We start from the raw sequence: 17,681 nt of genomic DNA on the forward strand, positions 1-17,681 counted from the left end.
CCCTAGTGTTTATGCATTATTTCTACTTCCGGGTTGCGGGGTTTTACTTCCCGTCTTTCTGCCCCAGTGCGCGTGTGTGTAACTAATCAATTTGGAGTCGATCTCGCCTTTCACTAAGGCCGAGGTAGGGGACCTTGGGCTTAAAAAGGTTGGTGACCACTACTGTAAGGAGATGAATCTCAAGGTTGTATAATGTATATAAATTTTGATAATAAATGTACATTGAACCCCACGTCATGGACTGACCTGGGTGACTCCAGTGCTGCAAGTGGTCCTAAGGTATGGCATTTTGCACTTCAGATTCAAATTGCAAAAACAGGTTGCAAACAGTGAAAGGACCACCAATGCTGTTTCCATAATCCAGGGCACTGGAAACTAAAACTGACAGATGCTATATGCAAGGTCAAAGTAGAAACCATCTAATTCACATTGCATTGCTTAATGCTGCACAATGCTTTGCTCTTATTCAATTCAAAGACTATATATTAGGCATGATGTGACCTGGAAAAGATTGCTGATAATAACTAATCTTTGTAAATTGGCTGGCATGTGTGATTTGCCCATGGAAAACACTCTCAATCACATCAAGTTTCCAAAGCTCTGTATAAAGGTTAAAAACTTCCCATTCTTTCCCCCCGATTACAAACGGATATTACAGAAACAACTGAAAAACAATTAATTTAACTCATGAGGATGAAATTTGATACTTAATTGCTTAGAATTTATCAAGTCTGTCACACTGTTACTTTCAGTATAACTTTCTTTTCATAAGTAACACAATAATAGTTTAATTTTCTTAAAAAACTGGTGATATGCACACAAAAATGTGAGACAGATCAAAAGTAAATATTGGAGGTTACACTAGATTGATGTTCCCTTTATCTGGCACCCAATTTAGCCATATGGAAAGGTAATAAAGAAAACTCAGCTGGAAAACATGGCAGTACCTCAACAATCCACCTACTCAACTCATTAAAGCCAATGAAATGCAGCTTCTGCTAGTAACTTTCTCCATTTGATCTGCTGGCAAGGGTTGTACAGCTATAGCACATTTGCTGCCTTGTATTGCTCACTAATCTACTTCAGAGAGCAGAGATCCAGCCAAACCACTCCAGAAATTAACTAAGGTGACATAATCTCTGGCATTCACTGAAGATATGGTACTACGCAAAAGTCTTAGGCACATGTATAAAGAATGTATAAAGCTAAGACTTTTGCACTGTACCGTAGTAACTTAGTATTAAATACATACCAGGAATTTTTAAAAAACATGAATTTTTGAGAAATATTTGACAGTCCTTGTACGAATATTGTGTTCAGTTCTGGTTGCCACATTATAGGGATGATGTAGATGCTTCACAGGAGATTTAGCAGGATACTACCTAGATTGGAGTGTTACGTATCCTGTAACTGGATCACTTACCAGCAAAGATAGAGAGGTCCGCTGAAGTCTGATGGTACCATTTTTAAACGTTTTTATTTATAAAGGGGCACAAAAGTAAGGTTAATACAAACATTCAGATAACATACATCGTCAACACTCAATCTAAAGTGCAGGTATAGTAATAATCAATAAGAAATAAGCTCTATCGTTGTCTAGGGGTAATATATATATTGTCCACTGTATATCTAAAAGTCTCTTGCATTCACTGCAGTTCCACAGGCTGCCGTCTTTTGGGGGGGTCGCGGTGGTGCACTTTTGTTAGAGAGAGAGAGAGATAGAGTTTGAATGAAACAGTTACCCGGCGGGTTTTTTCCAACCTTTAGGAGTTCGATCCGTCGGAGTCTCGTTGGGAGGTGGCCGTTCACTCGTGGCCTCTCCTGTAGCTAAAGCCGTTATTTCGTGGTGAGGTCGCCAATCCCAGGCAAGGAAAAGACGCACACGAACCTCCTCACCGGCTGTCGCTATTAAACGCTGTCACAGGATTTCTAGCGTGTCTTCTGGTGCGTCTGGGGGGCCGTCTTTACAAACCCTCTTTTATCTGAACTCACGGTATACACGTAGTACAGTTCCCAATTCACAAAGGTGTCTCCACGAGACAATGACCACAGTCGCCAGCTTTTGCCTCGCCGTGAAATGAGGGACATTGCACATATCTCTCTCTTCTCTTGGGTCATTGACCCCCCCTTCACTAGGGCTCTTGCGATTCTCACAAAGGAGGGGGCTGGGATCATAACACCTCCCCTCTTAAAAACGTTTTTACCAGCGGTTAAAACGGAGTGGTACAGAGTCTTACAGGGTTTTAGGATTTAACATAGTACAAAAGCTTTGCTTTTAACTACAGAGCTGTACCATCATACATTTTTCAGTGTCTAAACAGTTAACGATTACAGTGGCACTTCCTTTAATATGGTAACATCTTGTCCCTGACTAAAGGCTGGTAGCATCAGATTTCAACAGGCAGGGTTCCAAGGGGGTTGTCTTTATTATTCATATGCTTTGTCAAAATCCCGTACAGTCGGTTTTTCTATTTAAAAATGGTGCCCCATTAGCCGTCACCTCTTTTCCGGTGAGTTCCTACGTGGGGGACCTGGGTAATTTGGCGATGTACTCTCCCGCCTTTCCGTTCCATAAGGGTTATTCTCTCAACATTGTGTCTCAAACTTAAATCATCCTGTGAATTTCCACCCAATTCTTTAATGTTACACAGGTAGCTAGCCCTTTTGTCAAGACCATGCAGGCTGATGGGTTTCAGTTCGAACCTTTCCCTCAGGCCGCATTTAAATTTCGGCTTTTTCACAGCGCTCTCTTGAATAACAACAGCGTGTGGGGCACCTTTACATTCCAAATCAACCTGTAATCGATGCGCAGGCACTGCGTTACCAAGCCCTCGTTTCTGTAGCTTGGTTGCTTCTTCTGACACCAATCTAAACTTTAAATTTTCTTCATTCGATTTGGGAACTACAAACTTCCCGTTCCCTTCAATAATAATGTTTATTCCCCCATGGTCGAGTTCCACTTTAAGGTTCACCACCCCTTCGTGTACCAACACCTGGGAACCCTCCCTTCCCCCAATTACCAGGGTTAACCCTGTCTTCACTGAACCCAGTCCATCTGACCCACAGGGACTGCATTCCTTTTCAACTGAATCAAATACCTCAGACTTTTTCTGAGCTCCCTTACTAGGTTCAGTACCACGTGCATCCACATGTTGGACACACTTAAACGGGACATCTGCCTCTTCCAGGCTTTCAATACCCGTACCCTTTTCAAATTCTAAATTCCCCTGATCCTCCCAGTTCCTCTCTGGGCAACTCCCTTCCGGAGTAAACTCAACCCCGCGGACTGAAACAATCTCGTCTGCCAACCCAGCAGACTTCTCCAAGGTAATGGCATCCTTTTCACCTACGACTGCCTTCATCTCATTATCGGGAACACCTTGATAACTCTCAACTTCTTCAAACAGGGCTGCCACCCCCGACAGATCATCCATGTCCAACTCTGGACCTTTTAACAGCTTTTTCCGTTTCTCATCTTTATTTCCTACCTCTAGGACCTTTCTCTTCGCTAAGGGCAGATCTAGCTCCTCTCCCTTAACCCCTTTCACTTTACTACTCTTCGGTTTACCACCCTCAGAACCCTCGTGGTACAGGGTCGGTAGGACTGTCTCGGCCAAATCAATACTGGCCAGATTTAAACTGCTCGCTTTCTCAGCTGCCTTTCTCGACAGGCTGTGAATGCTCGCGCCTGTGGTACAGACTGGAGATGCGAGGGGTGAGGCTGCAATCCTCACAGGCTGTTTGGGCCGTGTCATCCTTGTCCAAACCTGCCCCCCGGCTAAATAATTTCCGAGGAGGACGTCTGCGTCAGTTCTCAGGAATTCTGGTGGCACCCCTATTTTGACTGGTCCAGATACCAGCTCACAATCCATAATTACCTGATGTAGGGGCACCATTTCTATTCTTGTACCTATCCCCTTCACGGCGACCATTCCCCTTCTCCGACCGAAATCTAGTATCTCACGGCGGATCAACAACAGCTCCGCCCCGGTGTCTTGCCAGATTCGGACGGGAATGGGTGGGTCTCCCCCCTTCACGGACACGGTTCCGGGTGACAGCCAAGTCTCTGACCCCTCTCGTACTCTGTCTACTCGGGGCTCTCTCGTCGATTTACTGATTACCACGGCACACCCGATAGGGACCGCTGCTTTCCCTTTTTCTGGCTCCTTTCTCGGAGCAAAGCACCTAGAGGCAATATGTCCTCCCTTCCCACAATTAAAACAGGTCAAGCCCGGAAATCTCGGGCTGCCTGGCCTTTCCCCCTCAACCTTACCACTAGCTCCCGGCGGGACCTCTGCCTCAGCCAGCAGACTTCCTCGGTCGTTCCCACGGTCTCTCGGGTAACCTTTTGGCGAGGAAAACTTTGTCCTGTGGGTTAGGGCATATTCATCTGCGAACCTAGCAATTTCCGAGATGGACTTATTCGGCTTCTCATTCAAATACATCCGGATCTCCTCCGGAACACACCCTTTTAATTCCTCAATCAAAAATAACTCCCTGATACGCCCATAATCCCTGTCCACCTGTTCCGTGGTGCACCAACGGTCCAAGAGCACACCCTTTTCATAGGCTAGCTCGGTATATGTTTGATTCCACCCTTTCCATAAATTTCTGAACCTTTGTCTATAAGCTTCAGGTACTAGCTCGTAACTCCGGAGAATGGCCTCCTTTACTTTGGCATAATTCTCCGCTTCCCCTTCCTCGATGGCCAATGCCGCATATGCTCGTTCTGCCTTCCCCTTTAACACACTTTGTAACAACGCCACCCACTGCTCCTTGGGCCACTTTTGATTTACTGCCACCTTTTCAAAAAGCAAGAAATAACTATCAACATCCGACTCTTCGAATGGAGGTACTACCCTCAACTCCCAACTAACATTAAACCTCTTGTCTCGATCTAACCCTAGATCTCTTCGCTCTTTCTTTAACTTCTCCATCTCCAAGTCATGTTCCCTCTGTTCTTGTTTGTCCTCATACTCTCTTTGCTTTTCAGCTCGTTCCCTCTCGTTCTCGGCTACTTCTAGCTCTTTTAGCTGAATTTCATGCTGTCTTTGCTTTTCAGCTTGGTCCTGCTCTTTTTTCACCTCTAACCCCTTTAGTTGGAGCTCCTGGTCCCGTTTCACCTCTAACTCCTTTATGTGGAACGCCTGCTCCCTTTCTTTCTCTCTCTCAGCCGCTTCCAGCTGCTTTATTTTAAATTCATGTTCCAACCTTAATTTCTCCAACTCTAGCTGATCCATCCCACTAGCTGGTACTTTTTCAGGGATATTTTCCAATACCTCAGCTTCGAACACATTCTTCCCAAGGTAATACTGAGTTATGGCCCCTCGCACCTCCCGCGTTTTCATGGACGACCTCACTTCTGTGAGGTCCAATCCCTTCGCCAAATTTAACAAGTCTGATTTGGTGGCCGCCTCTAGCGCCTCCACAGTTGGGTTTTTCATAAATTCATCCACGTCCATCTTTGCTGGTTTCCCGTCTGGCTACCCGCGTACCAGATCCAAATTTTTAAATTTTTTTTTTGACTTACAAACCCAATTCATTGCCCTCCCAATTTGGTTTCAAATCTCGAGACGAGGCCCCACGCTGTTACGTATCCCGTAACTGGATCACTTACCAGCAAAGATAGAGAGGTCCGCTGAAGTCTGATGGTACCATTTTTAAACGTTTTTATTTATAAAGGGGCACAAAAGTAAGGTTAATACAAACATTCAGATAACATACGTCGTCAACACTCAATCTAAAGTGCAGGTATAGTAATAATCAATAAGAAATAAGCTCTATCGTTGTCTAGGGGTAATATATATATTGTCCGCTGTATATCTAAAAGTCTCTTGCGTTCACTGTAGTTCCACCAGCTGCCGTCTTTTGGGGGGGTCACGGTGGTGCACTTTTGTTAGAGAGAGAGAGAGATAGAGCTTGAATGAAACAGTTACCCGGCGGGTTTTTTCCAAGCTTTAGGAGTTCGATCCGTCGGAGTCTCGTTGGGGGGTGGCCGTTCACTCGTGGCCTCTCCTGTAGCTAAAGCCGTTATTTCGTGGTGAGGTCGCCAATCCCAGGCAAGGAAAAGACGCACACGAACCTCCTCGCTGGCTGTCGCTATTAACCGCTGTCACAGGATTTCTAGCGTGTCTTCTGGTGCGTCTGGGGAGCCGTCTTTACAACCCCTCTTTTATCTGAGCTCACGGGGTCTCAGATGTCAATCAGGTTGGGATGATGCAATCTCTCTCCATCTCTCCACCCCCGTTGCCCTGAGGGTATACACGTAGTACAGTTCCCAATTCACAAAGGTGTCTCCACGAGACAATGACCACAGTCGCCAGCTTTTGCCTCGCCGTGAAACGAGGGACATCGCACGTATCTCTCTCTTCTCTTGGGTCACTGACCCCCCTTCACTAGGGCTCTTGTGATTCTCACAAAGGAGGGGGCTGGGATCATAACAGGAGAGCTTATCTTATAAAGATAGGTTGAACAAACTCGGGCTTTTCTCTTTGGAGCAAAGGAGGATGAGAGGTGACTAGATAGAGGTGTATAAGAAGATAAGATGATCGAGTAGACAGCCAGAGACATTTTTCCAGGTTGGAAATGGCTAATATGAATGGGCATAATTTTAAGGTGATTGGAAGAAAGTATAGAGGGATGTTGTCCTGTGAAAGCATGCCTTATTTTGATTGTCAGAAGTCATTTCTATTGTGACTGATTAGTTTAAAAGCTGCAGCTGCTTTTCCTATTGGATAGCTGCCTTGTATCCAGTTTTAAATATCCTGGGTATATAAAATAGCACATGGAAGGGGCTTGCTCCCTTCTTCTTTTGTTTAAGGCAAGATTGCACATGACGATTGGGAAGGTCTGCTCAACACGCATTTCCAGCCAAACATGTTTGTGGAATGTACTTATGTTAGTTTTCTAGTGTCTGTAACCACTGGAACATGAATGTTTGGTTGAACTTTTATTGTTTGTAAATAAATGATTAATATACCTATTTGAAGTCAGTACAGTTCCTATCTCTCTTGCCGGATCCGTGAACTTGATTCACCATTACAAGTGTCAAAAATAGATTTTTTTAAAAATGGGCAAGGGGGTGCAGTGGTGGTGGTAGAGCCAGTAGTGGTGGTATATTAGGGACATTTAAGAGACTCCTAGATAGGCACATGGATGACAGAAAAAAATGGAGGGCCATGTAGGAGGGAAGGGTTAAATTGATCTTAGTGTAGGTCGAAATGTCAGGACAACATCTTGAGTCAAAGGGCCTGTTTTGTGCTGTAATTTTCTATATTCTAAACTCCGGAACAAGCTTTTGTTTTGGCCTCTATGATGATGTCAGACATAATTTATAGATTTGAGTTTGAGACTTTGAGTGAGTAGAACCTGGTTTTCCTCCTTCCAATTTGAGGTCAATCAATAATTGAGAAAGTGCTGCATGGTAGGAGATGTCATACTTTGAAAAGACACATAACTGAGGCGTGAACATCTTTCATGTACATAAGGTAGATCCTGATTAGAATCCATGAAATTTAAACCTGTCTAAAATAATTTTTCTGATCATGTTTCTCATTTTAGATTTCAAACTTCGTTGATACAAACTGATTGATGCATCACTGCCTTACATTATACCAGTACCAAGGATTACTTTGTACCAAGTATTGCTTTGGGATGCCCTAAAGTGATTAAAAGTATAATACTTACCTTTTCCTATAACAGGATTCAGCATACCCAAAACTAACCATGCTGAAAACCATCTTCCTACACAAACAGATAATGGATCAAGAATCCAAGAAAAGGGTCAGCCTTTAACATGTAGTTTAGCTTACAATGTAAAGCTCAGATATTCATCCATAGCTTTTACACATGCAGTTTAAATAGACAGTTAAACAGATAAGGAAACAGACTTACAACCACAGGTCGCAGCATAGAAACAAAAGCACAGAAACGACTACGTTCCTCAACAAGGGCTCTACGAACAGCTTGCTTTTCTGTTTCTTCAAGCAGAAGATATTTATCATTTACATCTTGTAAAGCACTATCCAGCTGAGGTTGAATGTCTCCTTTTCCTGGAAATACAGAAAGATTTATCAATTTCAAAAAAATTGAACATAATTTTGTTATATCGTGTTTTACTTTCATTATTTCCATCATTCTCAATATTTTGATTTTAACTAAATTGGCAGAACACAGTATTGAATTCAGCATTCCAATTAGTATGGCTCATTTGCAGGTGACATGCAGGTGTCTGCTATCAGAGTAGGTGGCAGCAAATAAATTTAATATAAAGCAATTCAAATTATATTCTTCTATATTCCCCCAGTTTCTGCTGCATAAAATTCTTGCTTACGCTGGATGTTTGGATTTGGTAATCAGGTATTTATAAATGAGGGAGAACACATATCCATCTTTCTATCTTGCACTGCTGCTTTGTTTATCCAACCTGTAAAACATCTCTGCTCTCATAGATCATGACTATTTTAGTACAACATTATGGTTATTTTGTACCACAAGTCATGCAAATTAGTAGCATTTTTCTCAGCTACATTTTCCTCTTACAATGTACCCCATCAAAATGGAAACCAGAACATTATCAAAAATAATAGAATAAAATACAGTATTCAGCACCACCTTCATGACTCCTCATAAAAAACAGAAAAGCTTCTTAAGTGAATAGAAAATAAAAACACTAACAGAAACATTATGACTAAGTCTCTGTTGTGGAATTGATTCTCAAGTCACATACACTTTCACTGTTTTATCAGAAATCCAGGTTGTAACCCAATACAAATTATTCTTTTCACTTACTACACAATCATATACAGTCAAATTATGGTTTTCTCATTAATAATATTGAAGTAATATTTTGGAGTGAATCTGAAAGCAACTATGTGGAGAACATTCAATTCTCTGGTTTTAAATGGAGCATTTCAGGAAGATAAAACACTGAATTACATTAAAATCTCAGATATTCATAAAACATGAAAAAGGACAATAGATTATGAGACTTTTAAAGCAGAAGTTCTAGTAACTTCAGACATAATGCATAAAGCCATTTTTCTGATTATTGAAAATAACAGCACAATTAACTAATCACAAACCAAACTGGAACACATATAAATGCAACGTGCTCCATTCCCAGCCTATAAATACATCACAAAACACCAAAAGCACATCCAGTGCATCTTAAGTAAAACTATGATGAAATACTTGGATGAGATTATTAACATGCTTAATGTTATAAATTACTGTGACTATGATTCAATCATCAGTGATACTTCAGTGCACAATCCATTCACGAAACATTGACGTAGTGCAGAAAGAATAATAAACCATGAACAAGGCTACCACACAGACAATTTTTTTAGGAGGGGGTGTGTAGGGGTAAAGGAAGGAACAACACCAACTGCAGGTATAGAGTTGTTTCAGCTCCCTTTGCCTCATAGATCATTTGCAACGATCCTATTCAACCTTGGTTATATCAGCAAAATGATTTGGTTGAATTATAAATGTTCAACAAAATGTACTTTAAAACCTGAATTAAATAAAAGTTGGTAGTGTTGTTTGCTGTTCATTAGATAAAGAAATTTGTAGGAAGATTTGTAAAGGATTATGATGCTCTAAGAAAACTTTCTGAAGTAATTTTGATCCCTCTACTCAACTTCCCAAATAACCCCTCTTCCTCAGTTCATCACAAGTTGAGAAATGTGCAGATTGTTCAATGCTTGTATTAAAGAATGCTTGGAAGTGTTTTGTTTTAATAATTAAGACACATCCTTAAACTAGATATCTTTATATTGGAAAATGGTTAAATATGCAATTCTTAAATTAGTATAAAAATATTTAATTAGTTTGAAAGGCAGTCACTAGATCATGTGATGAAATGTTATTTACTCAGATTTCATTAAATCTGTTTCTGCTGAAGTATTCTCATTTCACTCCTACTAAATATTTCTTTATATTTTTCCTTAATACTCTATATTACTTGTCAAACGTAAACTTGGGTAAAATCTTTGACTGCCTGTATCAGTCATTATATGTACAATTCACTATTTTAGGAAATGCAAAACCATTTTAGGAAAGGTAAAATTCAGCCTCTAAATAATTTCTACATGTACATAGAATCAAATTGAATTGACATTTTATCTCAGTTCAAGATAGAAGTCTTATAGTTTGTAATATCACATCCCAAATCGAGTAATCAAATACTTATGGGATCTAGTATGATGCATCACTATTTAATTAATCTAAAATTAATTAATTTAATTAATCTATATAAAGATTAAAATTCATCTTTTCTAACACAGCTTTATAATTGAAATCCATTTTCCTTTAGAACGTCATTCAACCAGTACTGTTTAAACTCATAATTGCTGTTGGTTTTTAAGGTGGTTTTCTTGAAACATTTTCTATGATCAGCTTTGGCTTAACTGTGGCAGCCTTCCTCCATATTTAAACTTGTTATAAATTCCTAATTTCTTTAACCAAACTGACAAATCAACAGAGAAATGTTCAGATTTTGCATTTTATTTTGAAATTATTCCTTTTAACATCTTTATTTTACTTGACATCAATTTTTTGTTTGAGGTCTTAGATGAAGTATTTTGTGATTTTTTTCTATATTAAGTTGCTTTATAAATGAGTTATAGCTATGGTTCATGGATTGAGCTATGTACCAAGACTTGAGCTCATAAATTGAGGGCGAAAGGTTGACTTAAAAAAAACATTGTCCTCAAGTAATCTTGAGAGTTCTAGATTTTAAATATTCCTTATTTTGACTTGGCTAATCTCAACACTAGTATCCTCTCCTCACCTGAACATCCTCCTCCAGTATCTTGTATATTGATTGAGCAAGTAATCGTTATTAACTTGTTGCCAGATTTTGGCAGAGTTTAAAGCTTCGCTGTTGCATATGAAAAACATTTGAATAAATATATGGATAGGAGGAGTTCAGAAGAATTGGACCAGACACAGGTAGATGGGACTAGCATGGTGGGCACCTTGGAAAAACTGGGTCAAAGGGCCTGTTTCTGTCCTGTTTCATTCTATGTCTCTATGCTTATTTATTTAATTTATAATCCTGTTGCCTGAAAATAATAGATGTTCCAGAAAATTGCTTACTCTACTATATGCTCAGAAGTAATACTTAAATATTTGTTTGATTGAATATTTGTTCCAACCTGGGCATTATTTGTATACTAATACCTGAAAAGCACCAATGGAATCAAAACTAAAATGGGGTGGCATCATAGCATTTACAGACAAAGATGCATTACAGAGAACAGTGCTATGTTGGGAATCTGGTGTTAATATCTGCACTTCACTGGTACTTTCATAATATAAACTGCCCATGGCTCAATGTGAGAGGCTACTTATGAGGGTTGGTATGGGTCTGGCAGGAGCAAATAGTGTCACCGTGCTGGATTTCTTCCTGGCAACCAAAGTGAATGCAGCGAAGTGCAGGGTGCCTGCGGTGTTTGCTACATATTGCTGATTGACTATGCACATCCTGCTCTCTTTCTGTCCTGAACTCGTATTAAACACAATGAAAGCTGCTGTCTTTCCTTTTTGACCGTACTCAATTCTGCCCCAGCACAATAATTTCGCAATGTTAACAAGCTCATTGAAGCATTGTGGCCAAAGAGAGGACGTGACAGCTTACATGATTGTGTGGATAGTCAGAGGCTTTTGCCCAGGGCTGAAATGGCTGCCACAAGAGGACACAGGTTTAAGGTGCTGGGGAGTACGTACAGGGGAGATGTCAGGGGCGAGTTTTTTACTCAGAGTGGTGACAGCATGGAATGGGCTGCCGGCAACGGTGGTGGAGATGGATATGATAGGGTCTTTTAAGAGACTTTTGGATAGGTACATGGAGCTTAGAAAAATTGAGGGCTATAGGTAAGCCTAGTAATTTCTACGGTAAGGACACATTTGGCACAACCTTGTGGATTGAAGGGCCTGTTTTGTGCTGTAGGTTTTCTATGACATCCAACAAGGAAGTGATGAAGAAGACTATAAGATCAGGAGGCCTATAATGAATTGGATACCAGCATATTTTCCTCCTGAAATCAGACTGATGAAAGTCTTGCAGAGTTGCAATCTAAGGCAAGAAATAACAACCTCACACAGCTCAAGTTCTCCATCTAGGACTCCATGACCCCCTTTGAGAAAGCATGGGCAGAGAGCTCAAAGGTGGCTCAGATTTTTTTTTAAACCACAACTTTATTTTAGCCAGCTGAAATGCAGAAATATTTTAAAATACCATTTCATCAGGTGGAGACAACAGAGACTTATGGAGAAGAGGAGTTATAAGCCGTGTCTCCCCTCTCTCATTATGGGCAATGTGAGATCACTGGGTAATAAAATGGACGAGTTGACAGCGCTAGCCAGGAGTCAGAGGACTTTTCGGGAGAGCAGTGTTATGTGTTTTGCTGAAACATGGCTGCACGAGGACATACTCGACCAAAACTTTTCCATAGAGGGCTTCCAGACTGTTCGGGCCAATTGGAATTGCACTGAGAGCGGTAAGCGTAAAGGAGGGGGGCTTGCTGTTCTGGTTAACAACAGATGGTGCAATCCTGGTCATATTACGATCAAGGAATGTGTTTGTAGCCCGGATATTGAACTTTTTCCTGTTGGACTCCAGCCATATTATTTGCCAAGGGAAATCTCACATGCAATCGTGGTTGTTATGTACATCCCTCCCTCTGCCAACCCAACATCGGCATGTAACATCATTCACACCATCATAGCCAGACTACAAACCCAGCACCCGAGTGCCCTCATTACCATCTTGGGTGACTTCAACCATATTACCGTGGCTAGAACACTGCCCAACTTCACGCAGTATGTGAGCTGTACAAACAGAGGGGAGAGGACCCTGGGTAGCAAAGGACATTAAGGACATCCTGAACACTAAAAAGAGGGCGTTTAGAGAGGGAAATAGGAGGGAGCTGAGGACAATACAGAGGGACCTGAAAGCCAAGATCAGGGAGGTTAAAGACAGATATAGGAGGAAGCTTGAGTGGAAACTCCAGCAGAATAACATGAGAGAGGTCTGGAGTGGGATGAGGACCATCACTGGGTTCCAGCAAACTAGCAACAGAGGAGCTGAAGGCAGTGTGGACAGGGCCAACCAACTTAACCTGTTCTTCAACAGATTTGACACTGTGGCCCCTGCCCATCCCCCCCATGATTCATCTGTTGTTAGCCCCCAACCAACACATACTCCACTTTCCCCTCCTACCCCTCCTCACAGCCCCCCACCCTGCTCTCGTGACTACAACCCTCCCACAGCTGAAACCACCACGGTGGGCTTCACAGCTGAACAGGTGCGACGACAGCTGAAACGTCTCCACCCAAGCAAGGCTGCAGGCCCGGATGGTGTCAGCCCCAGGGTGCTCAAAACCTGTGCCCCCCAGCTACGTGGAGTACTTCACCATGTCTTCAATCTGAGCCTGAGTCTCCAGAGGGTTCCTGTGCCATGGAAGACGTCCTGCCTTGTTCCTGTACCGAGGACACCGCGCCCCAGTGGCTCCAATGACTACAGACCAGTGGCATTGACCTCCCACATCATGAAGACCCTGGAGAGATTTGTTCTAGAGCAGCTCCGGCCTACGGTTAGGCCACACTTAGACCCATTCCAGTTTGCCTACCAGCCCCGACGACGAGTTGAGGATGCCATCGTTTACCTGCTGAACCGTGTCTACGCGCACCTGGACAAGCCGGCGAGCACTGTGAGGGTCATGTTTTTTGACTTCTCAGTGCGTTCAATACCATCCACCCTGCTCTGCTGGGTGAGAAGCTGACAGTGATGTAGGTAGATGCTTCCCTGGTGTCATGGGTTATTAATTACCTGACTGGCAGACCACAGTACATGCGCTTGCAACACTGTGTGTCAGACAGAGTGGTCAGCAGCACTGGGGCTCCACAGGGGACTGTCCTGTCTCCCTTTCTCTTCACCATCTACACCTCGGACTTCAACTACTGCACAGAGTCTTGCCATCTTCAGAAATTTTCTGATGACTCTGCCATAGTTGGATGCATCAGCAAGGGAGATGAGGCTGAGTACAGGGCTACGGTGGGAAACATTGTCACATGGTATGAGCAGAATCATCTACAGCTTAATGTGAAAAAGACTAAGGAGCTGGTCGTGGACCTGAGGAGGGCTAAGGCACCAGTGACCCCTGTTTCCATCCAAGGGGTCAGTGTGGACATGGTGGAGGATTACAAATACCTGGGGATATGAATTGACAATAAACTGGACTGGTCAAAGAACATCAAGGCTGTCTACAAAAAGGGTCAGAGTCATCTCTATTTCCTGAGGAGACTGAGGTCCTTTAACATCTGCTAGACGATGCTGAGGATGTACTACAAATCTGATGTGGCCAGTGTTTGCTGTTGTGTGCTGGGGCAGCAGGCTGACGGTAGCAGACACCAACAGAATCAACAAACTCATTCGTAAGGCCAGTGATGTTGTTGGGGTGGAGCTGGACTCTCTGACGGTGGTGTCTGAGAAGAGGATGCTGTCCAAGTTGCATGCCATTTTGGACAATGACTCCCACCCACTCCATAATGTACTGGTTAGGCACAGGAGTACATTCAGCCAGAGACTCATTCCACCGAGATATAACACTGAGCGTCATAGGAAGTCATTCCTGCCTGTGGCCATCAAACTTTACAACTCCTCCCTCAGAGTGTCAGACACCCTGAGCCAATAGGCTGGTCCTGGACTTATTTCCACTTGGTATGATTAATTTATTATTATTTAATTATTTATGGTTTTATATTGCTATATTTCTACACTATTCTTGGTTGGTGCGGCTGTAACGAAACCCAATTTCCCTCAGGATCAATAAAGTATGTCTGTCTGTCTGTCTGAGTGGTATAGGATGTGAGTAATGTTAGCCTTGGGAGTCATTCTTAGTTTTGTTTGTCAGGAGAGGACAATGGTAAGTTAGAGAAACATAAAAATGGTCACAAAATTATGAGCACTGTGTTCCTGAAACTCAGATATTTGACAAATAAGGCTCTCCTGTTGGGTCTATGAATTTTAAAGTCGCTCAAAGTGTCACATAGGAAGAAAACAACTTACTTCACACCTGCAATGGCTCTCAATATTGTATCTGCAGTCTATGATGGATCAAAATACTTGTAACTACACTTGGAAAACAGGACAAAATGGCAGTTCATGTTTGTTCATGGTTTGACTTTTGACACCTTATTTACAATTAACAAGTCACTACAGATGTTAAAATTAGAATTAAGAATTTGCATTAAACTAGTTTACATATAAATATATACATATAATGTCCTTACGAAGGGTCTTGGCCCGAAACGTCGACAGTGCTTCTCCCTATAGATGCTGCCTGGCCTGCTGTGTTCCAGCAGCATTTTGTGTGTGTTGTTGTTTGAATTTCCAGCATCTGCAGATTTCCTTGTGTTTACATATAAAGAGCAGCTTTCAATTTTAAATCAGTGAAATGTGTATATGAATAAATATTCTAAATCTGCAGAGAAGTCCCTATGCGCAAAATGCCTTTGAGTTTTACCAAATTCTTACATCGAACAACCTATACTTACAGCTTTGGTTAACATTAATCTTTCACCATCATAATCCTTTACATTTTGTAATAATGATAGTTTGGCATGTTAGGAAGCATTAGAGATTTACAATTAATATAAAAACTACTCAACACCCAGAAAATCAACCATTTTTAAACCAATTTCCAATGAAATTGGAGCTCAGAGCACATCTTTCACTAGATCAGATTTTATTTCTGCATATGACACAACAGAATACTTATTTGCAATGTACTACTTCATTTCAAAACAAAAGGTGGTAGCTTTAAAACAATTGGATATTCACAAAATACTTATTTCATGGTGTTAGGAGGCAAAGGGACGAAACAGACTAACAGTTACTGGTGAATATCATTTTTACACATGTATCCCACAGAAAGGTTTGATCACTAGCCAACAGGGCAGAGCTCAACTTACCAAAAACATCAGCTAGCAGGAAGATAGGGAACAGCAACATTTGATACAAGAAAGGAAACAGATATTAAATCAAACTAACCTTCATTGTCTTTTGCACAATTTATATGCTTTGCTACAAGGCATATTAACTCATACTACTGTCATGCCCAGTTACGGCAGTTAGGCCTGGCTAGTTCCAAGTATCTTCATGAATAAAAACAACAAACACTGGGTGACAAATCAATTTTAAAAGGTATGTGTGAATGTGAGGAAATTATAAGCATATTTGGCAAAGTCTAAAAGTGAACCATATGACACTAACTACAGCTTAAAATTTAGTTTATTGCTAAATTTTGTAGCCTTTTTCCATTACAACTCATGTCTGAAATCAGTCAAACATAAAATTCACCAACATTGGTGGGATTTTTTTTAAACACAGAGTAAATCTATAAACTTACTGAGTAGGGAAACTGAAATTAAGACACAATTTTAGGTTTGCTGCACAGCCATTTATCCACATCACCTTATAGGCCTTTCTGCCTGGAGTTTTAGTGATGTAACTGCATAACACAGACAGAATATTATGAACAAATACAAAACATTAATTAATTGGCAAGTCATCTACAAGCCTACAACTGGAACGGAAGATTTTTTTCTGAAAACTACACGCTCACTGAGAGCCATGATTTCAAGATCGACGGATGACATTACTTGTATTTTTTCCCCAAATTTTATTAGAATTCTCCTGTAAAGTTTAACAAGCTAAAAAAAATTCCAATAAATCTATCACAAAAATAGAATATTAATTGATATTTATCCCATAATTTCCTCTGAATTGAATAAAATTAGAGAACTGTAGAAATTAAGTAATAGCGTTGAGGCTTTGCATCAGCTACATTTAATTCTTTTCTATCAAAGTCATCTCAGCTAGGGAATCACATCCTGTTTTAACCTCTGCTTTACGAAGAATGATGAACGGGAGCAGAGGATGTTTACCAGAATGGCAACAGGGAAAAGGGATATTCCTCATGTGTAAAGTTCATAGAAGGTAATATTGATTTCTTAAGCACATAAAGATTTAACTGAGCTGCAAATTCAAAGATCGCAAGAGCGGGAGAATCTGAAATAAAACAAAAACTAGCAATATTTAGCAGGTCAAACACTATTCTGAGGACAGAGAAAAGTGGCTGTGTTTCATCAGAACTAAAGAAAACTAAAGAGAACTAACGAGTTCACAATGGGGCGGAAAAATGGAGACAACAAAAGGGACCTCTTTGCCCATTCCCTTTGATCTCTCTGCCTGCTCTCCCTCCCCACTCAACTTTAATCACAGCTGTTTTCTTACTTCTCTAGTTCTGATGAACGGTCACTGATCTGAAATGTCAATTCTGAATCTGTGACACTGAAAGAACTGCCCATTATTTATATCTACTTCTATATTTAGTTCATGGTACTTAAAATTACAGAGCATTTCAGTGAGATGAACAGTGAAACAATTTCCAGTAGCAGAAAGTTAGTAAAACAAGACAGATTTAATGTACACAGTAACAGGATCAGAAACGACAGGAGGTGCAAAATAACACAAGTAAATAAAGGTTTAAAAGATTTAAGATTGGCATTATTTGTCACATGGGCACATTATTTGTCACATCACCTACCATCACAACCGATTGACAGATGACGCAATAGCCACTGCTCTACATACTGTCCTTACACATTGG

At 41.2% G+C, this 17,681-nt stretch overlaps 1 protein-coding gene across 7 annotated transcripts in view; it reads right to left on the reverse strand.

Annotated features, from left to right (window-relative positions):
• LOC140731223 (protein MTSS 1-like) overlaps positions 1–17,681 on the reverse strand; it is a 306,022-nt gene that overhangs the window by 36,520 nt on the left and 251,821 nt on the right. For all 7 annotated transcript variants that reach the window (XM_073052740.1, XM_073052720.1, XM_073052731.1 and 4 more), the window contains exon 7: positions 7,894–8,051. In XM_073052740.1, coding sequence (XP_072908841.1) covers positions 7,894–8,051 — 158 coding nt within the window. The remainder of the gene's footprint in view (positions 1–7,893; positions 8,052–17,681) is intronic.

The sequence above is a fragment of the Hemitrygon akajei genome, chromosome 1, assembly GCF_048418815.1.
Source record: "Hemitrygon akajei chromosome 1, sHemAka1.3, whole genome shotgun sequence".
Classification (NCBI taxonomy): Eukaryota; Metazoa; Chordata; class Chondrichthyes; order Myliobatiformes; family Dasyatidae; genus Hemitrygon; species Hemitrygon akajei.